This window comes from Postia placenta, assembly GCF_002117355.1.
Source record: "Postia placenta MAD-698-R-SB12 unplaced genomic scaffold POSPLAscaffold_1, whole genome shotgun sequence".
Lineage (NCBI taxonomy): Eukaryota > Fungi > Basidiomycota > Agaricomycetes > Polyporales > Adustoporiaceae > Rhodonia > Rhodonia placenta.
Genome location: NW_020169832.1, coordinates 1,963,457 through 1,985,723, shown reverse-complemented (window position 1 = coordinate 1,985,723; position 22,267 = coordinate 1,963,457). Strand labels below are relative to the sequence as shown.

The following is a 22,267-nucleotide window of genomic DNA, read 5'->3' as shown; positions in this document are numbered from 1 at the left end:
CATCGTGTAGACTGTGGTACACATGGCCCCGTCCGTTCTTATCGTGTGTCTGGGGAACATATGTCGCTCTCCCATGGGCGAAGCCGTTCTAAGGCATGTAGCAAAGGAACGCGGGATTGATCTCACCGTAGACTCGGCGGGCACTTCGCGTTACCACATCGGCGAGGGTCCTGACTACCGGTGAGCAGTCCGCATCCCGCCGCTCCGTGTCATCGAGAAGAACACCAACGGAATGTCGTGTGCACAGCACTGTAGAAGTGTGTCGCGAAGTGAGTCATCGCACCATGTATGAAGCTATTGTCCCTGATCTATGAGTCGTAGCATCTTGTACCAATCCGGCACTCCGCACAACAAGTCACAGCAGAGGACTTTCGCAAATTCACGCATATCCTCGCCGCTGATGAAGCGAATCTGCGCAGTCTCGAGCAGAAGAAGCCGCGCGATGCGACGGCCGAGGTGAAGCTTTGGGGCTCGTACCTTGACAATAAGCCTATCGGAGACCCGTACTATGGCGGCATGGTGGGTTCTCTATATTGATTCCTCCACCTCATTGAACCCTAGGATCCCTACTCCTGATTACAGAAAGATTTTGAGGAATGTTACCAGCAATGCGTGAACTTGTCAAACGCATTCCTGGACAAGGTCATCGGAAAGTAGATGCTGCGGTCATACGACAATGTCGAGATTCATTTACACCTTCGACTTAAGGTGGGATTGTACGTAATGAGAAGAGCATGATGGATCCCGGATGTACTGAAGTAGAAATACACAATGTAGCCATACCCACTCATACCGGTTTCATGTAGTTACAGACGCATTAATGGTGTGTGGGCATGTCAACGGAGGCCTTGTTGCCGATTGCGTCCTCAGCTCTCCATAACGCGGTCGTGGTCTGCAGGGGTTGGTCAGCTGCGATTTACCGTCGTGACGCTCTCAGCTGACCTTGTTCTGAGTGTAGAAGTCAATGCCACTGCGGTACGAAAGCACACATTAGTAACATTACTTGCAGAGAAGCCTATAATCAGCATACCTCCGCCCGTAGAACGGGACATCGCCGAGGAAGCTCGCCTTGAATACATCACAGTCAACCACGGCCTCCCGTAACGCAAACCAGGATGACGCACCTTGTTACCGCTCCACGAGAACATTGGCAAAGGCACGGGGATGGGCACGTTAATACCGACCTGCCCCACCTCGACCTCCCGCTCGAACTTCCGTGCTGTTGCGCCGCTCTGCGTGAAGATCGCCGTGCCGTTGCCGTACGGGTTCGCGTTGATGATCGCGAGCGCATCGTCAAGCGTATCTGCTTTCACCACGATCAGGACTGGGCCAAAGATTTCCTCCCTACACCCCGTAAGCGCGAGAATATGCACTGGGAGGACGAGTACGTACTTGTAGCACCGCATGTCAGCTGTCGCCTCGATGACAGTCGGACCGACCCAGTTTCCGTCGGGGTAACCAGACACCTCCAGCCCCCGCCCGTCCAGTGCCACAACGCCTCCCTGTTCTTCGGCAGATGCAATCAGACCGATGATGCGTAGCTTCGCCGCAGGAGAGATGACAGGCCCACTGTCCGTCCGTCAGTCAAATATGTCACGTCAGAAGCTCAGTGAGATGCCCGACGCACAGGTCTGCGCCCTTTTCAAAGCCTTGACTCACGACGAGCTTCTTCGCACGCTCGCATAGCTCTGGCAGCCAACTTTGTGCGTTTCCGACCAGTACGGCTGTGCAGTGGGGTCAGTGTACCGTAGCTGGTAATTCAGGGCCTTCACACATGCCTACGGAAATGGCCATACAACGTTGACCGGCAGCTGTAATCCATGGTGTCAGTATGTGACCATTTGCGAAGAACGGAAACACTTACCGCCAAAAGCAGCACCAATTAAAGAGTTCAGCGCGTGATTCTTGTTTGCTGGATGTTGTTAGTAATTAGCTCTCGATATTCATTGCTTCAGCAATGCGCACCATCTGGCATCAACACGGCATGGTTCTTGGCACCCATATTACACTGTGGACATGGTTTCAACGCTTTCCTCAGTCGAATAAGCACTGCGCACCTGTACACGCTTTCCGGATTTACGCCCTCTGCAACGAGATCAGTTTCCACGCTTCTCCTGCAAACAGATGATCCTACCTTTCATAGATGTGCTTGCCAGCACGGTCCCCACCCACAAAGCTGATTGCCTTGATGGATGGGTGGTCGCAAATCGCATTGACAGTGGGGACGGTTCCGTGCACTACGCTCAAGACGCCGTCAGGCAAGCCAGCGCGTTGGCATAGCTCAGCGATTATCATAGCAGCGCCGGGATCACGCTCGGAAGGCTTCACGATTAGCGTGTTGCCAGTTGCAATCGCCATTGGGATAGTCCACAACGGAATCATCCTACCCTGTTATGAGTGTGTATTCGTCTTTGTGTCCTGATGTGATGCTTACGCAGGGAAGTTGAAGGGGGCAATGCTAGCGCATTTACAGCCAGACATGAGATGATTAGCTACGACAATGGACGTGATCTCACCTTGCGCAAACACCAATCGGTAGTCGTCTTGTCGACGTGTCCATATCCTTGCTAACTTCAATCATGAATCAGTCTGGCAACATAGCTTGCAGAGCCAGGGCGACACACCTTCAATTGTGTCGCCTAAGAGGGCCGTCGGGATATTAGAGGTGGTGTCAACCACCTGGAGACCTCGAAGCACGTCTCCATGGGCATCTGAAAGCTATATTAGTTCACGATATTTCTTTCTCAGCCAGCGTCCTCACCTGCAAGGGTCTTGCCTTGCTCGAGCACGATGCTGCTCGCAATGGCATCCGCATTATTACGTAGTAGATGCTGCAGTCTACACAATATTTATGGCTCCGAATAGTCTCAAATAACCTGTTATACTCACTCCAGAACGAACCGCTGACGAGTTAGGACACTCGACCGGCTCCATGTCTTGAACGCTTCAGAGGCAGCCGCCACGGCCTGATCGAACTCTGTGCTCGTAGTTTCTGGCACCCTAGTCAACAGAGTCTGAGTAGCCTGTGACCACGCATGAGCACCGCCGCACTGTCGGGTAAGGCGATCACATACTGGGTCAACGACGTCGATCCACGCTTGCGCCTTGCTTTCCACAAACTCGCCGCCTATGAAGTTCTTCGTGTTATTTCCCGAAGCACTTGTCCCCTTCCATTCTGAGGATATTTGCTCTGCCTTTGCGCGAGCAGACGCGCTCAGAGCACTCAATGGTGGGCGCGCTGCTGTTGCGAGCGACCTGCGCACGAAGAACTGACCGGAGCGGAGTAGCTGAGCTGGAGACATGACGGTCCAGTTTCAAGTCTGACCCGCTCGGCGGCGTGTGTAAGCGAGGGACTCTGAGCGCCACAACATCCGGGGACGGTCGCCCTTCCGAGGCGCCGAGCGCGCCGTGGAAGCGGGGAGCGGGGAACACGCGCGGGGTCATGAGATCGGCGGAACGACCCACGTGCCTGACGCGTCTGATCGCAGGCGACGTGACGAGTCCAGACCTCCTTGACAACACCGACTCTGCACAGTGCATACATACAACTAACCATGCCACCACCTCCAATTCAAGTCTTTCTCACCACAATCATCTCTTCTCCTACAATTCGCCAACGGCAAGGTCTCTACTGCCGTCGACTGTGCTTACACCCCAGGCTCACGTTCTCTGTGTTGCAGAATATATCCTTCGCGTTTTACAAGTCAAGAAGGTTCCATTCACGTCTTACGACCTAGCTTCGGACGACGAAGCAAAGAAGCTATGGCGGAGGAAGGCTCCACGAGGCTAGTGCTGGTCCGCTCCACATCATCTATTTCCGCGTGAGCAACTGATGTCTCACTTCGCAAACAGACAAGCAGCTACTGCCAGGCATCCTTATTGGCGACGAGTTCCCCGGTGTGAGTGCATATAGATACATGCCACGAAATAACACGTCGCTCACTTCCCATCTTCGTAGGACTTCGAAGCATTGTGCGTCTTACGCACGCCACAGCGCGCCACAATTTCATTAATATGCTGTGTAGCGAGGAAGCTGTCGAGTTCAACGAGCTCGAGCAGTTCCTCCGTCTCAAGGAGGAGTGGAAGCCGTTCGAAGATGACAAGCCTGCACTCCCCGCGCAGCCCGTCGGCGTGGCAGGAGCGTACACGCCCGCACAGATGCATCCCCACCATCAGCCCACACCTTCGCCACAGCCTTCGCCGCTCAAGAGTAAGGCGAAAACAACTGCAAGCAAGGCAAAGGGCTTTGATGCAGGGGAAGAGCTTGGTGATTCCCGGCTGCAGGGCGTCAACGTAACCGATGACGACCTCCTGGCGCTCGTAGAGGAACTTGGCCTCGGAGGGGACGACGCGAGCGACCTTGTGAAGGGCCTCACCGGTGACAGTCATACTCCAGCAGTGGATCAAGAGGCTGCGACAACGAAGGTCGATGCAAAGCCTAAGCCAGACGAGGTGAAGGGCGGGGAGACCAAGCTTGACGAGGGGAAAGAGAAGCTCCAGCTTGAAGAGAAGGAGGACAAGGATGAGATCAGGGAGCGCAAGTCAGAAGAGAGCGCGCAGCCCAAGCTAGAAGAGACAAGCGAGTCGACTTAGAAGTCGAGACGTGGAACCTTCGCGAGTCTTCATTTTGCCTCTTTTCGCGTAGTGTTGAGCATACAACACGCGATAGCTATCATTTTGGACCTCTTCATTTAGTACAACGGAATATGGATAGGATTGCGGGTATGGGGTAGGAATAGTGGGTACGTTACCCTGCGTCAAAGCCACAACCACTGCAGGTACAATTACAATACTGGAACATTCATCACACAACAGCCCACCTAGCGGATGTCCGAGAGAAAATGGGATTATCACTAGTCTCCGTCTCTTGCAAGATCCGGTGCAGATGCCCGCGATCGCCGCCGACGAAGTGGCAGAAAAGGCGTCGAGTCCCAAATATCGATAGACCCCGACCCTGGTGTCATTGCGATAGATCGTTCGGTGTCATCGTATTCGGTTCCCTCTTGCGCTCGTCTAAGCATTTCCTCCATGTGCGCTTGATAGTCTTCACCCGTCAATGGCCCTTGTTGCAGATTCAGCTCAGGGTCTAGCGGGTCTAGCTCGATCTCTAGCTCCTGCTTGACTCGCGGCTCCTGCTCAGTTTGCGGCTCCTTTCAGAAGAGTTAGATTGCTATTATATGTATGGAGAAGAAACCTACCGAAGTTGGCGTCGTGACCGAGTCGGGTTCGGTCACGCTTCTGCTCTTGCTCCTGCGCATATTGGATCTCTGCGTGCGCTGCTCGTCTGAAGTGGTAGCGTTTGGGTTAGGGCGTTGTCGTGGACGCCTGCGTATCCTTGGTGGCGGATCATTGATGTGGGGATCACTGTTGAAGCGAAGCTCGAGGGCGGGGAGGAGGCAGGAGGCCAAAACGACGAAACCGATGAAAAGAAATGCGCATGCCGCGGCAATAGCTGAGATGATCGGGAAGCGAGCGACCAGACCTCTGTGGGCATATATGCTTTAGACAAAGTCGAATGTTGTCATGTATCATTGCTTACCTGACGCCCTGATGTACAACTGTGCCGCGGAGCACTGCAGATAGAACACTCAGCTCGCGGCCTTCGCCGTTACCGATGCCTTTCCATTGGTCTTGGCGCCCGACCTCCACGCGCGCAATGGCACGCGACGTGTCAAGGGCAAACCCACTTAGCAGATGCACGGTCAGATCCACCGTGCCGGGCCAATTATACAGAAAGGACCATGGTGCCGAAGAACGCGGGGGAACCATGGACTGCGCAGAAGTCAGAGCAATGTATCGAGGCTTACAATAACGTTCTCACAGGTTTGCGGATATATGCAAGGGTCCTATTTGCGGGAGTCGTAATCATGAGAGAGGTCATGAAATTCCCAAGGGCATAGTTGGGTTCGGTAGCCGGCACGAGAAGATGGAGGGAGACATCGTATGGCTGGTACGTAATTATGGTTGACAGAGGGATCTCGGCGTATGGTGACATACCATCCCTGATGTATGTCAGTGAGGCTGAGTGCGTGAGAGGTGGGTGCTGCTTTACGTACCCGTACTGCAAAGGCAACTCTAGTTCCCAGGCAACAGCAGCGCTCCTCCACACAAACCATCCCGCGGAGATAGACAAGAGCGCGATGACAGGCAGAGACAGCAGAAACACAGCCAGTGGGATGAGGTTGGGCGTATACGGACTCACGAACTTGAATATGGCCGCCATGATGTCGCCTAGCAGCTTTATGGGATAGTGAAGCGGAAAAAAGTACTCTCCCAAATTGTCGGCGTCATTGATGATCCGCTGCTTGAGCTGGGCTTTATCCTCGGTGTTGGCGAATCTCTGCTGTGTAGGGGAGTCCATGGTCGCTGATGTTGAACATGAAGGAGGCTGACAGGGCTCGACTGCGAGTTCGACGCGTCGACAGCTCGAACACGCGAGCCGCTCGTTTCTGCCCGTGGACGTCATCGCACGTGATTCTGCGCACTCTGACCGCGACAACGATCATGGCGGACGCTGCAGCTGCATCGCTCGACATCAAGCAGCTCCTCGGACGGACTCCCTCGTCTCTTGAACTCTCTACTTATCTCTTAGCGTTAGCCGCAACAGTGTCTAAGCAGGATGTGACAATCCCGGACGTCAAGTCTTATTCTGACGCGGTGTACTTCAATTATTTCATGCTGGGCCTCAGCTTGCTGTTCAAGCCAATCAATGGGTATAAGCCGAAGACTAACGTAAAACGAGAGGAACTGAAGGATGCGGATCTGGTGCTAGACGGCGTCGATGTGTACAACGTCCCGACACCGAAAGCCGCCCCTGCGTCTGGGAGCAAATTGAAACCAACTCATGCCACCTATCCAATATCTCCTCTAATTCTATCATTGTCTTCGGAGTCTTCGGAGAATGACTCTAAGCAACGCCCTGCGCAAATGACCATAAACCCCGGAACTACTGGGAAGGAGTTCGTCGAGACAATGGGCGAGCCTGATCGCAAAGGCGGCGGCGCAGGTCCCTCCTCCGGGTCGATCGGCATCTGGTGCGAGTGGTCGAAAGACGGTGTGATGGTTGAGTTTGGCGGAGATGAAAGCAGAGGCCCGCAAGCATGGGAGCGCGGCAAGGATGCGGTGTGGAAGGTCGTCACCATCTTTCCACCAAAGTAGGCATGAGTTATTGTACAATTGGGAGGGTGAGTGGATATATACACGATAGCACGATCCGGTTATAACTTATACAGCACTCTGGTATCCATCTATCCGCAGAGGGGTTTTGGACGGGCTCACATTCACAATGGTCCCTCTGTGCGAATCCGTATCAGCTCTGAACCACAACCATCGCCTCAAACAACTCACTGTAGTCATAAACAAGACGAGACTGGACTTTCTCTCCCTTGGACCCAGTGAAGGAGACATGTCGCACATGTCTCTTCTCGCCGTTTATGTACTCAAATCCCCATGTCTGTACGTATTTAGCTGAGGGGTTCCAGGCGTCATGAGATGTGCCAAATACTCACCTGAACAGCGTTCCAAACAATCCCATTCTTCTCCGCATCGCTGTCCGCATCGGTATACACGATGTCGAAGCTTGCTGTATCCTCGGTCCAGCCGCCCCTCAACCAGTCGTTCTTGATCTCTTTCAAAGGCACACGTTTCGTTTTAGAGATGACAATACCGAAGACATCATCCTCATGCGAACGTTGTTGCCAGTCAAGAATGCGATCCTCGTTTGTCGTTGCAAGCCCTGACAGACTCTGCTCGATGTCGATATGCTCTATGGACGCGTCGTCGACGTAGTGCTTGACGTTGAGATACAGGGTGCCAGCGCTGATGATCTTGCGCTTAAACCAGCCGACGCCTTGTAGTTGCAGGATCTCGTCGGTATTCGTGCTTAGTGCTTTATTCTATGGTGCGCAATTACATCAGTGACGTACATGAATTGGACTGCGACCAGCTGCCTGACCATTGTATATTTACCAGTAATATTCATGACGGTCATATCCGGTGGAACAGCCATTGTGAATGTCGAGTATGAGTGGGTGGACGTGGCAGAAAACGGTTGTGAGGAGACACTGCGAAGCGACGTTGGGCTATTTATGAACTGATCAGATCTAGGTCCTGCGCCCGTAGCCGCACAGGTGGATCGGAGCTGCCAACATCAATCACGATTGTAAACACATACACGCACAGGCTGTGCGTGTCAGCGACCAGCACCAGCTGCTGCAGCTTGAACGGCCTTACGCCCTCTCTTGTGGCAACGAGAGTTTTGATTGGGTGCTTGAGCTCCGGCGCGCTATTCCTGTATGTTTGGTCTCATGCTATAGACTCTGTGAGAGATCCAGCCTCGCAAGTATGTTTAACGCAACGGAGGGGGCTCACGCTGGCTATGTGAGACATCGCCGCGGTTACAGGACTGCGCGGGATCATGAGCGCCCCACAACCTCTCGTGCCTCCTGACAACACCGTGCGCCGCATCAGGTTTCGCGCATGTCGCTCGCATAGCCTACACCCTGCCTACACCCATCTACTAGTCTAGCCGCTCTTTAACCATGGAGTCTGCTTCTGTCACAAGCTCATCTCGGACCGCTCATGTTGATACCGAATTCGACTACAGCAGAGCCGCCGAAACGCCATCGAAGCTACCCACGGATGCGTTCCAACTTGAAGAACTGACCTCGACATCACGTCCGTGGCATGGAAGGCCCAGTGGGGTTCTGGCCTCGAGATTTCCTCGTCTGGCACGCTTCGTGCGGTATCTCAGGGGGCCCCGCCCAAAGGTCGATCTGCCTGGTGAGGCTATATCTGTTCCCCTGAGCTCTTGGGTACGTGCTCACTCCGATTGGTCGCAGACCCAACTCCCTTCCTGAACCTTACCCTGCACGGCGGTCGCCGTTCGTACAGTCTTGCGCTTGAGCCCGCCCTCGTTCGTGCAGCTCGCCCGTTCAGGAACCCATGGTTATTCGTGGTCCTCGCTGCGGGATACATCATCGGCTTCGCTTTCTTCGCCCGTGCGCAGTCGTATCTGACCCCTGCAGACTCGTTCATCAGTTGTACATCGACGTACTGGGCTGCCAATAATGGATGCGGGCTAGATGGGGAGAACTGCGAGCCGTTCAGTAACTCGACGTTTGACTTCCGGTGTCCAGCCTCGTGCAGTTCTGTAGTACTGCAGAACCCACGGACAGTGGGCGATGTACAAGTCGATTGGGTTCCGCTCATTGTGGGCGGTGGAGATGACAATCGAACATATCGAGGAGACACGTTCCTTTGTGCGGCAGCAATCCAATCGTGAGTACTTCGTTTCCATTTTTGCCATCGTCTCCCGACGCCGAACTTACACCACTGCCATCTATAGTGGCCTTATTACCGATTCCAAAGGCGGTTGCGCGTCTCTGGCGTTAATTGGAAATTACACAGACTACCGCCCCTGGACAGCCAATGGTCTGACCTCCATAGGCTTCCCCTCTGTCTTTCCCCTCTCCTTCCAGTTCTCGCCTACGACGCCTCTGCATCATTGCACAGACCTCAATACACCTGCGCTTGCCTTCAATGTCGCGGTTACAGCGCTCATCTTCCTTGTCTTACGTCCCAAGCCCATCGTGACCTTTTGGAGCCTTGTTTGCATCGGTTTTTGGCATGTCGCGCTCTTTTCAGAGCCCATGGCAACACCGCCGCCGTTGGATCAGGCCTTCCAGGCCTTTCTTCCTGCGTTGTTTGTAGCGTACGCATTTTGGAGGCTCGCATTTCGCTTCACATTGCCAGCGTTCCGAAAAGCACCTATAGAGGCTGCCATCTGGTACCTCCCAACGTTTTGGGCTGGTGTCTTGACGAATAAGACAATGGACAAGATACCCATAGAACGCCTTACTGGCTCCGACCTCAAAACGCAGCCAGGCGCTATCACCGCACTCATTGTTATTGTCGTCATAATCCTGGTCATTGTCCTCAATCAGATTCGTGTCATACGCAAAACTGGATGGCTACCATACTATTTGGGCTGGTATGTAGCCGGCGGCCTCACAGCTATGGTATTGGCGCTGTTGCCTGGACTGGAGTTCCGCCTACATCATTACATTCTTGCCATGGTCCTCATCCCTGGGACCGGGCTCCCGACTCGGTTGTCGGCTATATATCAAGGTTTCCTCCTAGGCATGTTCCTAAATGGGGTGGCGGCTTGGGGCTTTGCATCGATTCTGCAGACCGCAGCTGACGTGAGCGCATGCGACACGTTTGAGTAATTGTTATGTACTGATGCGACTTTTTACAGCTACAAGGAGACGGTGCTTCGGGCTCGGCCATGCCCTCTTTCGTAACGAGCTCTATGAATTGGAACGTATCGAGCCCTCTCCACGAGCAAACCATATTTTGGACATCGCTTCCAGATGCGAGCGAGGGTTGGACGGGATTCTCCCTGATTGTCGACGGTGTTGAGCGATACGTCGGGACGGCTCTCAACTTCTCGCTCGCTTCGTTGCAGGCGGGTCTGCCGCATTTCTTCCGCCTGGCCGTAAGTGTCGTGTCTTATGCGGCATATGTGGTGTAGCAGCTGACCTCGTCTTGATCGTCAGTACGTCGATTCGGATACCAGTTTGACAGGTGATTACACGATGCCCGCAACTTTGTGGCCTAATGGGTCGTGGGTCGACCCTCTTCCCGGGACTTCTACATGAGCCTATCAAGCTCTTTAGCGAACGTTCGTATCTTATTTCTATCTGCATGTACATTACGGTCATGGTGATACCTTACATTGTGTGTTCATATCCATCTCGAATTCCACGGACTTTAGGACAACAAGAAATCCTTCTGGCTCGGGAAGCCGCAGCACCTATGAGTGCGATAATGACCCGGTAGAAGCACGAGAGATCTGCCCATCGTGGATGTCTCAAGAACGGCAGCCCAGACTCGCGGTGGAGTCCTGTGGCCGGAGCGTAAACGATCATTCGGTCACGTGCAAATGGGCCTCTTATGCCGATCTCAGATTTAAAGCGGCCTACCCAACTCTCACCGCTGCCACCACCGTCCGCTTGAGTGGCAACGACCGTCTCTGTCTCTGTCTCAAGCTTCCTTTATTGTAATCCACCCTACTGCTTATTATTCTACGATGCCTCGACGCAGCGGGTCCTCACGATCTTCAGTATCCCTACCCCCACCAAGAGTCAAGGACAGAGAATGTACGCTCTTCTTATTTGTGATTTGAGCCACTCACCGACGATACGATTGCACGACTTGTAGACTTCCGCCGCGCTGACGACCAGGGTCGGTGGCTTTGTACTGTTCCCGGATGCGCAGCGAAGACAAAGGCCATGACGGTGGCGGATGCCGCCCTTCACTCTCGCAGCACGGAACACAAGCGTCATCGTGCGAAGCTCGAGCCGAAGGTCGACACCTGGAAGCAAGATGACTCTGGCTGGTATGTAGATATCACACCAGACCCCGAGCATCAACGCGCATGGGAGCAGCAAGGACGGGTGGATCAATTGAAGGATATGATCCCGTTCTGGTTGGAAGGGGTTATGGCTGCAGAGCGAGGCGAGGAAGCGGGGAGGATGGAAGAGTTCCTTGAGCGGCTCGAGGAACAGTGGAAAGGGCTGAATGAGTGGGGCCTGCCCGCAGACGATGGATGGGGCCATGACACAGGCGAGAACGTCTGGGGCGTTAACAACTGGGCAGCGGCGCATGAAGCTTGGATGCCTGGCGCTACCTGGGACATACCAGAAGAACCTCAGGAGGAGCCTGTGCAGTCGGTGTGGGGCAAGCAGGCCTCTGGCTGGGATCAGCCAAATCAGGCGTGGGGTGAGCAGGCTTCTGGTTGGGATCAACCTGATCAGGCATGGGGTGCTTCGACCCCGTGGTCCGACAAATCCGGGACAGAACGCGAGACAAAGTCTCGGCCACGGCGAACGCATAACGGTGAGAACCGTGATGCATGGCAGTTTGTGGAGAGGGTCGCGACGAAGGTTGAGGCAAACGCTGAGCAGCGACAGCGAATGCATCAATTCTTCGAGGTGAGCGAATCGTAACCTTTCACATATCTTGCATATATGTTAACCTCACTGCGTTCGCAGATGCCCACTCAACAAAAGGTGCAGAAAATCCGAGACGTGATCCGTTCCCTCCAGTCTCCTGCTCAGTACGACTAAACTACCTGCCGAGCATCTCTCCTGTCACGATCATCACGACTCGCATATGCTATCCACATCGCTAGTTACCATCATGTACTGTACTATATACACATTGGATGTACATTACTATCATCGCAGGTCCTATCAGTGGTTAACAAATAATTCGCATCACTCATGGTTCACTCCTTGCTGTACTATACTCAGTTCACGGCATCGTCCGGTAGGTTCGCGAATTCGACTATGTACTTGATGAATGGGGGATCGTCGTGCGTACCGGTTTGTTCCATGGGCCCCTGTCATAGCGCGCATGCAACCTTTTTGTGGCGAGAGACCGCAGTCAAGGTTCAAGGCACTGTTTTGGCCCGAAATGCAATGAGGCGTGACATCGGCGGCACAGTCATCAGTGGAGCACTGCCCCCTTCATTCACCTCATAGATATAGAACCATCTCGCAGTGTGGTCCGGCCTCACAAATCTTTCTCATTCGCTACTTCACATTCGACATGAGTTCGCCAACGCCCTTGCCAGCAGGCTGGATCCAAGAATATGACCCTCGGACCAAACATCCATTCTGGGTGAGTAATGCCTCTCGAAACTGTCGCCAGAAGCTGACTTCGCGGCCTGCAGGTAGACACTAAGGCCGACCCACATCGATCAATATGGGTGCATCCGTACGAGGACGAGCGGTTCTTGCGCGAGCACCCAGAAATTCGCGACAAATTGGCTGCGGGTGGTTTCTTGCCACCGAGTGATCAACCGCCGCCGTACTCTCCCAGACGTCATTCATTCTCCGGCTCCTCTTCCTCGAGTGGCGGTCTTGCGGTCCCAAAGATGGACGGCCGGAACGCAACATCACAGCCGGGAACCCCAGGCGACTCGAATTCGCAGCAGCAGCATAGGGGCATGTTCGGGAGGCTGAAAGACAAAGCCATCGGAACTAAGGAGGAGAGAGAGGCCGCAAAGAGACAGGAGACTTTGGTACGTTTGGTGGTTGGAGGATTTGTGCGGACAATGCTGAGGGACGGTACTTAGCTGAGACAACAAGAACGGCAGCGACAGCGACAGCGGCTCGTGGAACAAAGACAATGGGAAGCTAGAGAACGCGAGGCACAGCTCGAAGCTATGCGTCAACAACGCATGAGACCTTCGTCAAGTTCATACGACCGTTCGGGATACGGGCAGCCAGCATATGGCCCACCTCAAGGTGACCCGTTCACCTACAGGAGCGGATTGGGCGGTTACGATAGGTTCGGCGGCAGAACCGGATACGGGGGCCGCAGAGGGTTTGGCGGTTTCGGTGGTAGCAGCGGTTTCGGCGGTAGCAGCGGTCTCGGGGGTGGATCAATGGCAGTACCAATACTGGGTGGTCTAGCGGGAGGTCTACTTCTCGGAGACCTTTTGGGCGACTTCGGCGGCGGCGGCTTTGGCGGCGGCGGATTCGACAACGGTTTCGGTGGCGGTGGTTTCTTCTGATTGTGTTGTGTCGCCGACGATTTTGTAACTGTAGTTTTCTAGTATCTTGGATGACATACACCTCGTAGTCCACACGGGCCTTTCGTCGGCAGCGATCAAGCAGAACAAGATTCATTCGACTGTCCCAAGATGTGACAGCAGAACGCGCGCTGCAGTCACGCAGCGTGACTGTGCCCGTCTCGCGGTGTATACCAGCCACCAGCCTGCCGGAGGCGAATTTGCATGGCTTGGTGGATTGTCTGCTTCATTGGTTTCTCTGCGTCGTATCTTGCACCACTTTCCAGACATTGCTGCCTGCCAAAGCACGGGCTCATAGGCTGAATCTTCATGGCACCGACGCTACCATCTTCGCTTAGTCCTCATGTCTGCATACTGTCTTCACCAGATGTGCATGAACTGTTTGAGAGTTCAGGACTTCCGCCAATCGCGCAAACGCTGCAATCTTTTGTTCCCCTACCCCAGGGTATGTCACGCAGAACGTCCATGTATCACCGACCTTGTGCTGACGGCGTTGACATACTCTGTACACTGCTAATGTCCTACGTGAAACACAGTGACCACACGCACGACGTCCCTGACATCAGTATCGCACAATTCATTTGCTCTGCGATTCTCGGATCTGGTTGAAATTGAAGCAGCTTCTCACGAAGATGAAGAACATCGTGCTGCAAGGACGATGGATTGGGTCAGTGCCCGTGTGGGGCACCGTGCTATTGACTGGGTTCAAATGTTGGAAGCACAAGCCGCGAGTGGGAAAGAGAGTGCTTGGAAGGACAAAGCGCCATGGTGGGAGGAGCTGAAACGATGTATAGAGGGCGACCATATCCCAAATAGCGACGAGGGATGGAACCATCCGGTTGCCCGTGCGTCTGGTGGTTTCATTGCTCTGTACGTATACCAACTGATTAATTCCTACGCTATGGTCTATCAATGCAGTCATTTTGGCCGTCACAACTCTTGCCGTGAATCCCCTCCAAGCGCTCCAGGACCTGAATTCTCGCGCTTTCGACTTTCCACCATGGGTCGATACTACTCACATGCGGTATTATCTGATTTTGCACCCCGCAAATTCACCTCTGGCCGATCCAATGTATGCGGTGCTCTTGGTGTGATTAATGTGTACTGATGAAATATACTTTACTTCTAGTGCGGAGGCTCTATTCAATGCTGTGAAGAAGCAGTATGGCCTGCACAGTTACCTTCTCCCCTTGGCACTCCCTACCGATCCATTACCGGCTCCAGTGCCAGTCCCGCCTCTGGCACCTCGCCTTCCCTTACCGCCATCCGTTGCTACGGACACGCCACCTCTGGCACCTCGCCCTACCCCGGCCGCCCTCGCTCCCCCTCACACTCCTAGAATGGTGATGTCACCGGTACCGCGTTCACCAGGCCCATCGATGCTGGCCACAGGTCAGCGTCAGGACGCATCGGCAGCAGCCCCTGCTGGCCACTTCGTACGCCTGACCGAAGGTGACATTCAACAGACGGGAAAATTCGTCCGTGAATTTGTTGTGATGAGTCTTGTTCCCTGGATGGAAAAATGTGTGATGGATTGGAATGAAAATGTGGGCGCGCTATTCTCATGCATACAACCATATTCACGATAAGCCCGTAGTTCTCGTCGTCGCGCCGTCTTCCATCGCGCCTATTCTCCTCCACTCGCCGACTCTTCGGTACGTCCGCTGCATCTGCGGCGTCGACGCCAGCATCACCCGCCCACGGCTCGAATCCCTCAATATCGTCTATGCCGTCACGCTTTTCGCACGCACCTAGCGGTTCTATCTCCTCTATTGCATCGGTGTCATCTATCGGCACAGCTAGTGGAGGTACGATCACTCAGCAAAGGCGGCTCGCCGAATTTGCTACCATCCTTGGAGACTACAAGCTCGCCATCGCTGTATGGGAAAATCTGCGCAAAGAGGGACGGGGAGGATCAGTGCGTATATGTAAATCGCATCAAGGGTCTACTCATTTGCGAAATGGCACAGGATATTCTTCCTCTACTTCTCTCGTCCTCTCCTGCGCTAGCGTTGCATGCTGCGCATGCATTATCGACACTGCGCTCACAAACGCACAGCCATCAGCCGGTGCGAGCCCCGGGACAAGCACAAATACGCGCCATTTCATACGCAGTAAGATGGGCCATTGGGATTGACAAGAACGACTTCATCAGCCCTGCCCTGGAGGGCGAGAGATGGCTAGTCCAGGCGGCCGGAGGTGTACGTCTCACTTGTCGTTGTCACGTCCCAGTCCTCTACTCTGTCCGCACGTATGCTTTACGCAGCAGTGTAAGGGGCGGCCAGAGTAGATGACTGTGATAGTCGTACTTGTGCAGGCTGATGTAACTAAGGGCTTATCAAGGCAGAAGAACCTCCTGCTGCCATCATGCTATCTTATGCCGCGTACCTCAGCGAAAAGAAGGGTGCTCGCCGAAGATCTGCTCTATGGTTCCTATATGCGGCTGACAGACTGGAGAAGGGTGGTATTGTAAGTACTTCCGAGTGCGTCAAACGCTACCACTCACGTTGACGACACATAGAAACCACTTGCGATGCATTTTTTCCGGAGGGCCCAAGAGCTATATTTAGCTCGGCGGCCAAAAGAGCTATCGCCCTCGTTCTGGGACAGTGAAGGTGTAGATCCTGATAGTTGGCCAGGGTTTGAGTCGGTACTTCCTGGAATTGAGCATGAGCTAGGTGCATATATTGAGTCAATAAATGTATTGATCCCTGGCTGATAACGCTAACAGGTCGATTGGTATACACTATGGGCGATACTGAGGGCGCTGTGCGATACTTCATTGGGCTCCTCAGGCGACCCTCAGTCTCAAGTGAAATCCCACATGACCAAGTTCAGGTCGGTAGCGACGGTTTAATCGAAGCAGAGATCTCACCCGACAAGGTCTTCCTGGAAGATTTCCGTGTGGCCTTGAAGGTGCTCAATATGATATCAAGTACCAGTATTCGTTGACCAACTCGTTATAATCACAGCACTTCAAGGATACAAAAGGCGATCGATGGGAAGGTGTATCCCTCACGTTACCGGTGACCTTCTGTCAGGCTAAGCAAACTAGAGTGCGCTTCCCTGGCGATACATTTGAAGGTGATCAGACCGAATGGGATATGCGGGAAGAGGATTGGAGGAAGTTCTGGGCTTCCCGTGGCAAGGAGAAGCTCGAACGAAATAGTAAGGCTGCTGTGGATGGTAAGAGTCAAATGTTGCATTCTTCATTCTGAAATTGATCTATTGAGTCAGAGAATTTCTGGGTCGATGTCGTGATGCGCAATCCGCTCAACGTGGACGTTACGCTCTCTGGCCTTTCCGTCACTGTGAGTGAGGCATCCGCCGAAAATGCAGAGACATTCAAGGACGAAGTGGAAATCGAGATCATTGACGACATTACCTTGGGAGCGAGAGAGACTCGCACAGTACGTTCTTTATCGCATCGCAATTCAGTTTTCACTATTTATACGGCATGCAGATCCCAGTCTCTGTAAAATGCAAACGGAGGGCCTCATTGCTCATTACTCATGTCAACTATGACTTTTTGTCGTTGCTCCCAGTTACCGAGTCTCTCGCAGTACGTGGTCAACGCCTTCACGATACCCCCCAACAGAGACAAAGCAAAGCATATGCTCCGGACATAGTGATTAGAGTAGAAGTCGAAGAAGCTGTCCAACGTCTGCATGCTACCTTCATCGATGACGGGCATCTCGTCCTAGCTCATGGCGAGCATAAACACTTGCGCTTATGGATTTCGAATACTGGCTCCAGAAGTATCGGCGAGCTATGGATGGTTACCGGAAGGCAGGATGAAATCTGGATCAATGCGAAGGATTCCAGTCACGCAGGTGACTTCGTCTCAATTCTGAGTGTCTGCAGCGTCTGATATTGGTACAGGCCCCTCGCAGGGTCTTTCCCAACCCTCCGAGATCTTACAGTTATCGAACTCTATTTCTCCTCAGACGCCATACCAAGTTCCGTTGGCAAATCTCCATGGAGCCTCTGAGCTTGCACCTGGAGAGAGCTTACAGCTCACCGTACTTTTGCATGCATCCTACGTGGCTGAACAAGATCTGTCCCTACTGTTTGTCTTCCGAGAGGTGAATAGTTTAAGCATGACGCGTTTTCTGCCTGACGCTAACGGTACGCAGGCAAATGGATCGCCATTCCACTGTACACGACTATTACGACACTACGAAGTAAGACCAATTGCCAAGGTCGCCGTTTCGTCACGGCCGAGCGGATCATTGTCCCACTTCTTCTTGTTAGACATAGATGTGGAGAACATTTTAGAATCCGACAGTGTGCAGATAACGCAGGTCACTACCGTCAGCCCGATTTGGTCATGTAGACCACTTGGAAGAAGTCATATGTAAGTCTTGGTGCATGTCGCGTACCCCACATACCTCTAATATTTTGCAGCGATACCATCTCGCCGCACCAGATCGCGAGACTAGAACTAGGTGTCAGTCCGTGGTCAGAAAGATCGCGTTCCGAAGACACGATGCAGTTCATTGTTCGCAAACTCGGAGATGTTCTTCAAGGCAATCAACCAGAGCCCACTGATCCCCCTCCACTAGACCTCCTCTGCGGACATGTTTCTGCGGTCCGTTTAGTTTCAACCACCCTCATGCAGACTTGTTGACTGATCCACTGGTTTAGGTGGATAATATCTACTCGCTCACTACCCCATTCCTCCAACACTTCATACATTCAGGCAGACGGAATCACTGTGTCCACTCGGCTGCCTCATCGCATCCGTACATCCCGGCTGATACCCACCAGCACATCTTTCCACTCTACCATCCTTGGTCAGTGGACGTCGTTCTCTTCTGGGACATCCCTATGGAGGGTCGCTCGGGACACATCTTGATACCAGGCTTGACGATAGGAGCAAGCCATGCTCCTCTCAACGAGCTCATTGACGCTGCTGAAAGCGCCAAGGCGAAACGGTCCATGTATGCTGAGACGCACCACGAACGCCAAGAAATCCTGCGCGCCGTGAGGGAATCAGAATGGAATGCAGAGATGGATCCTGTCGTTGTAACACTCTTAGCTCCTGGAACAATCGAGCACGATTTCTCCGAGGGGTATGTCTCCGATCATGATTCAAGGGGTTTAGCTGATTTATTCGTCATCAGGCCTTGCAACGTCGCCGTCTCCTTCGTCCTCCGTAACTTCTCGTCTACCAACCCATGTCGTGTTGTTCTTAAACTGTCTTCTGACCTCGTCAGCCCGCTCACTCTGTGCGTGTATAACATACACTTCTCAATGATGATCACTCATGCACACCGTTCACAGGGAGCTCCTGCCTCCTCGATACGCGGGCCGCCTGACATATCGCGCCGTACTGCAACCGTTCGAATCAGTCACCTTCCCAGCCAAGGTCTGGACAGCACGTCCCGGGGCCTTTGCCGTAGAGGGCTGGACAGTCGAGACGGAGGTCGGAGAGCTAGCGTCTCCTCCACACGGCGACGCGGAGTCTGCTGCTGTGAAAGCAGCCGATCCATGGAGGTCAAGACACTTCCGATATGTACAGGGTTCGCGACCAGAAGACCGGTGTTGTATCATCGTCTCAGACACTGAACGACAAACGCAGTATATATAGCAGTGCGTCGACGTAACTTATTCCCTTGCGTGTTCGATGAATGGAAGACTACATACTCTGTGATTGTGTGCTAAAAGGGACAGACAACATGAGAGAAATCAATGGCCTGTGAGCATGTGGTGCGGCGATAGTGCGCTCATGACAGGTCTGTATAACTACAGAACACGCAATAGCATTCTTGGTTCATCCTTCACCATCACAACCAGAGCGAAAGATGAGAATGCGCAGGTAAAATAGCGAGAGGGAGAGGGTTTACGCGGCGGACTGTAGACGAGGAGCGAAACTAGGCAAGTCACTCCTTCTTTTCTTCCTCGTCCTTCTTGGCTTTCGCCTCCATCGCCATGCGGATCTTCTTCAGCTTTGTGTTGAAGTATGTCTGGAGGATGGGGCATGAGCGACAGGCAACGATGAGGAACAGCACACTCACGCCAGTGCAGAATTGCACCAGGTTGATGAAGGGTACCCATAACTCAGGGGCAAGGTAGCGTTGCGCAATAACCATCGTCAGAGGCAGCGTCATCCATGTCACCTGCAACGCCTTGAAGAAACCTGCCTTGAGGGTCTTCGCAACGTCGTCGACACTTCGCGCGCCATTGATGATCGCGGTAAACGTCAAGTACACTGGTCCACCGGACGGTGCTTGTCAGCGGCGCATCACAGCATACAGAGACCCCTCATCGCAGGGTAAGGAGAGTGCCACGGACCTGCTACCTGGATGGGCGCGACCACTAGGTTCCCGAGGAGCAGCTGGCCGATCTTCGCCGCCAGGCTCGTCTTGCCCGCGAAGAGCTTTTGCACGAGGCCGACGAGCGTGTGGCCGAGCGGTGCAGACACGCAAAAGCCATACAGCGCCATCTTGTAAGCCTTCGGGTTGATCTTCGCTGCCGCGAGGGCATGCGCATACGCCGGCGCGTCCTTGGACACGCGCGGCGCCCGCTCGCCCGCAAGATGCGTCGCGAGCACCTCCTGGAGGAACTGCAGCACGCCTGTCGAAGTTCAATGGACAAAGGCTGGCGGTCAGCAGTCAGGGGGACACGGTATGAATGGCCCGCGGAGATACGCGTGTGGACATACTGGTCGTGATCGCCTTCGTGCGCAGGGGGTGCGCGGCGAGCGAGGTGAGGTAGGCCGCGAGGAGGGGGCTGATCTTCTTGGGGGCGGCGACGGTGCTCATGGCGGACGAGAGCGTTGCTCGAAGGGGTGGTAGGTGCCAAGAGAGCTAGTGTGAAAGAGGCTCATATGGCTGTCGCACACTCCCATGATGAGCCTGGCTGCGAAATCACGGGGAGGAACCGTTGGGGCTAGTCTAGGAGGCGCGGGAGGGTTGCCGGCCACCTGAAGCTTGCATGTCGACCCCGCTGTAATCACGGTCCCCAGTACTAGTGAGGTGTTTGGGGAGAAGCCTGTCGTTGAGTATTGCACACTGTGTGCACGAGCGGTGATCATCTACGCGCGAGATCTCACTACCAGGTCCAACCAATGACAGTGCGTAAAAGTCATTCCAGATTGTTATAAAGCATGTACGATAGCAACAGATAACTACTGGTATTCGGTCCAAGATGACCCAGTCCACATAGATGTCTAAGCAATATGAGCAATAACGGTATGCATCGACCACAGCATCTAATTCTTCTTCACCCTGCACGCAAAGCATTCAGCGGTCAAGAAAGAATAACAGACATTCATGCCAGTACGTACCAGACCTTCACGTAGTCCGCAAAGGACACCATGCAGATGGTTTGCCAGATGCCGAGACCTATACGGGGGGTAACGCCGCGGTAGAGACCTTTGATGCCGTTCTCTTGGTAGACATACTTCAGTGTGTTGAGGATCGTGACCTTCTCCGGACGGTTAGGGTTCGCCGACTTCGCCATGGATTGCATCTGAACCAATATTGTCAACGTCCGGATCCCACGCGGGACATAAGCACATACCTCTACTCGGACGACCTCAATTGGCTGGTTCCAGGTCGCGAGGGCACCGCCGACTGTGGATGAGAATATCTTCTCCAGTGCACTGAGCTTCTCAGTCTCAGTCTTGCCCTTGACTTTCCGGATGGTGGTCTCGGCTAAACGCGCGAATCCCATGCTGATGCACTCAACGCTGTTAGCTGGACCTCCTCGATGAGCATTGTAGCACTACTGACCGAGAACCCCAGTTGGTCATTTGTCGTACGGCGACGGCGTTGACGCCCTTGTTGATACCCTTGATACCCTCCCGACGGTAGATGTCCATGAACACCGCCCAGGTCGATGGGGGGTTCACGCCTGATACTGCCTGCTTATGCCGCGTGATCTCTGCCGTCTTCATACATGTGCAGAAACCTGGCGGTATGTATGGATGAGCTACCAAAGCGAGGGCACCATGCACTTGCAGACTCACCCATAGTAGCATATGCCTGGGCAACACCACCGGTCATACCGCCAATGAGACCAGCTGCAGCCGGGCTGAGTCCCATGTTGACCGTCGCGCTCTCTACCTCCGACGCGGTGAACAGCAAGACTGCGCCCTTTGTCGATGCCTCAATCCATGCCTGTTACACCTATCAGTATCACGAGCCTCTGCGGTCTCAAGCCAGACGAACCCATGGAATGAGACCCTGGTAGAAACCCAAGGCACCACCGCGACCCCAGATCGTCTGGACCGCCTGGAACATAGATTGCGATCGCACGGCAGCCATCTGGGTCTTGAGGACCTCTAGAGGCTGTCCTAGTGTCGTGACCTGTATTGCGGCGTGTAAGTCCAGACAGCACGGCGCCAGAACACAGAAGCCCGCTTGCCTCCTGTTATAGATGATCGACGTCAGTCACGATTCCAGCTAAACGGTCGCGAATTGCACACTTACGAACTACGTAGCGAACGCGCAATGAGGGCCATCGAAGGTTAGCATGCGACATTCTGGGGGAGACGCAACATAGCTACCATGTTCATTATGCCGCCTGAACGACCGAGCAGATCAGTATTCACGTGCGAATCGTAGCCACCGACGCGTCGACGCACCGACGGCGATGTTGGACCAGTTGATGCCTTTCTGACCGGGCTCCTTCTCGATGGCCATGGCTGCGAGGTCG

General features: G+C 53.8%; 9 protein-coding genes across 9 annotated transcripts; 5 read left to right on the top strand and 4 right to left on the bottom strand.

Annotated features, from left to right (window-relative positions):
- Positions 1-22: 22 nt before the first annotated feature.
- POSPLADRAFT_1030507 (hypothetical protein) lies at positions 23-657 on the top strand (the record flags this gene model as incomplete). The annotated part of the gene is made up of 4 exons (XM_024476732.1): positions 23-180; positions 248-269; positions 322-519; positions 583-657. The coding sequence occupies 4 exons, from the start codon at positions 23-25 to the stop codon at positions 655-657; spliced, it is 453 nt and encodes a 150-aa protein (XP_024344263.1).
- Positions 658-695: 38 nt separating this feature from the next.
- On the bottom strand, positions 696-3,302 carry POSPLADRAFT_1064101 (hypothetical protein; the record flags this gene model as incomplete). The annotated part of the gene is made up of 17 exons (XM_024481761.1): positions 696-892; positions 943-970; positions 1,031-1,068; positions 1,125-1,344; positions 1,393-1,568; positions 1,627-1,724; positions 1,779-1,811; positions 1,865-1,912; positions 1,966-2,008; positions 2,058-2,085; positions 2,135-2,383; positions 2,435-2,458; positions 2,517-2,571; positions 2,625-2,711; positions 2,762-2,838; positions 2,890-3,023; positions 3,075-3,302. The coding sequence occupies 17 exons, from the start codon at positions 3,300-3,302 to the stop codon at positions 818-820; spliced, it is 1,641 nt and encodes a 546-aa protein (XP_024344262.1). The 3' UTR covers positions 696-817.
- A 288-nt stretch (positions 3,303-3,590) lies between these two features.
- On the top strand, positions 3,591-4,810 carry POSPLADRAFT_1038009 (hypothetical protein). Its single transcript, XM_024477309.1, has 4 exons — positions 3,591-3,624; positions 3,681-3,785; positions 3,853-3,899; positions 3,959-4,810. Exon 4 carries the CDS (start codon positions 4,015-4,017, stop codon positions 4,591-4,593), a length of 579 nt encoding a protein of 192 aa, XP_024344261.1. The 5' UTR covers positions 3,591-3,624; positions 3,681-3,785; positions 3,853-3,899; positions 3,959-4,014; the 3' UTR covers positions 4,594-4,810.
- Positions 4,811-5,741: 931 nt separating this feature from the next.
- On the top strand, positions 5,742-7,158 carry POSPLADRAFT_1042680 (hypothetical protein; the record flags this gene model as incomplete). The annotated part of the gene is made up of 3 exons (XM_024478149.1): positions 5,742-5,823; positions 5,901-5,950; positions 6,352-7,158. The coding sequence occupies 3 exons, from the start codon at positions 5,742-5,744 to the stop codon at positions 7,156-7,158; spliced, it is 939 nt and encodes a 312-aa protein (XP_024344260.1).
- Positions 7,159-7,280: 122 nt separating this feature from the next.
- Positions 7,281-8,008, bottom strand: POSPLADRAFT_1051600 (hypothetical protein; the record flags this gene model as incomplete). The annotated part of the gene is made up of 4 exons (XM_024480186.1): positions 7,281-7,294; positions 7,348-7,453; positions 7,509-7,895; positions 7,955-8,008. 4 exons carry the CDS (start codon positions 8,006-8,008, stop codon positions 7,281-7,283), a joined length of 561 nt encoding a protein of 186 aa, XP_024344259.1.
- Positions 8,009-8,540: 532 nt separating this feature from the next.
- Positions 8,541-10,661, top strand: POSPLADRAFT_1051599 (hypothetical protein; the record flags this gene model as incomplete). Its single annotated transcript, XM_024480185.1, has 5 exons — positions 8,541-8,781; positions 8,841-9,279; positions 9,347-10,202; positions 10,259-10,498; positions 10,560-10,661. 5 exons carry the CDS (start codon positions 8,541-8,543, stop codon positions 10,659-10,661), a joined length of 1,878 nt encoding a protein of 625 aa, XP_024344258.1.
- Positions 10,662-11,477: 816 nt separating this feature from the next.
- On the top strand, positions 11,478-18,635 carry POSPLADRAFT_1128538 (hypothetical protein; the record flags this gene model as incomplete). The annotated part of the gene is made up of 23 exons (XM_024483745.1): positions 11,478-11,996; positions 12,057-12,121; positions 12,318-12,333; positions 12,568-12,687; positions 12,740-13,090; positions 13,145-13,571; positions 13,654-13,815; positions 13,971-14,048; positions 14,140-14,473; positions 14,733-14,995; positions 15,201-15,258; positions 15,359-15,521; positions 15,670-15,804; positions 15,947-16,072; positions 16,125-16,281; positions 16,335-16,519; positions 16,576-16,789; positions 16,841-16,914; positions 17,899-17,960; positions 18,011-18,194; positions 18,306-18,399; positions 18,468-18,589; positions 18,615-18,635. The coding sequence occupies 23 exons, from the start codon at positions 11,478-11,480 to the stop codon at positions 18,633-18,635; spliced, it is 3,930 nt and encodes a 1,309-aa protein (XP_024344257.1).
- Positions 18,636-19,488: 853 nt separating this feature from the next.
- On the bottom strand, positions 19,489-20,370 carry POSPLADRAFT_1129311 (hypothetical protein; the record flags this gene model as incomplete). The annotated part of the gene is made up of 4 exons (XM_024483829.1): positions 19,489-19,572; positions 19,624-19,817; positions 19,901-20,182; positions 20,271-20,370. The coding sequence occupies 4 exons, from the start codon at positions 20,368-20,370 to the stop codon at positions 19,489-19,491; spliced, it is 660 nt and encodes a 219-aa protein (XP_024344256.1).
- Positions 20,371-20,878: 508 nt separating this feature from the next.
- POSPLADRAFT_1127750 (hypothetical protein) lies at positions 20,879-22,254 on the bottom strand (the record flags this gene model as incomplete). Its single annotated transcript, XM_024483660.1, has 7 exons — positions 20,879-21,079; positions 21,131-21,284; positions 21,343-21,520; positions 21,579-21,729; positions 21,781-21,918; positions 22,119-22,135; positions 22,197-22,254. The coding sequence occupies 7 exons, from the start codon at positions 22,252-22,254 to the stop codon at positions 20,879-20,881; spliced, it is 897 nt and encodes a 298-aa protein (XP_024344255.1).
- Positions 22,255-22,267: the final 13 nt, after the last annotated feature.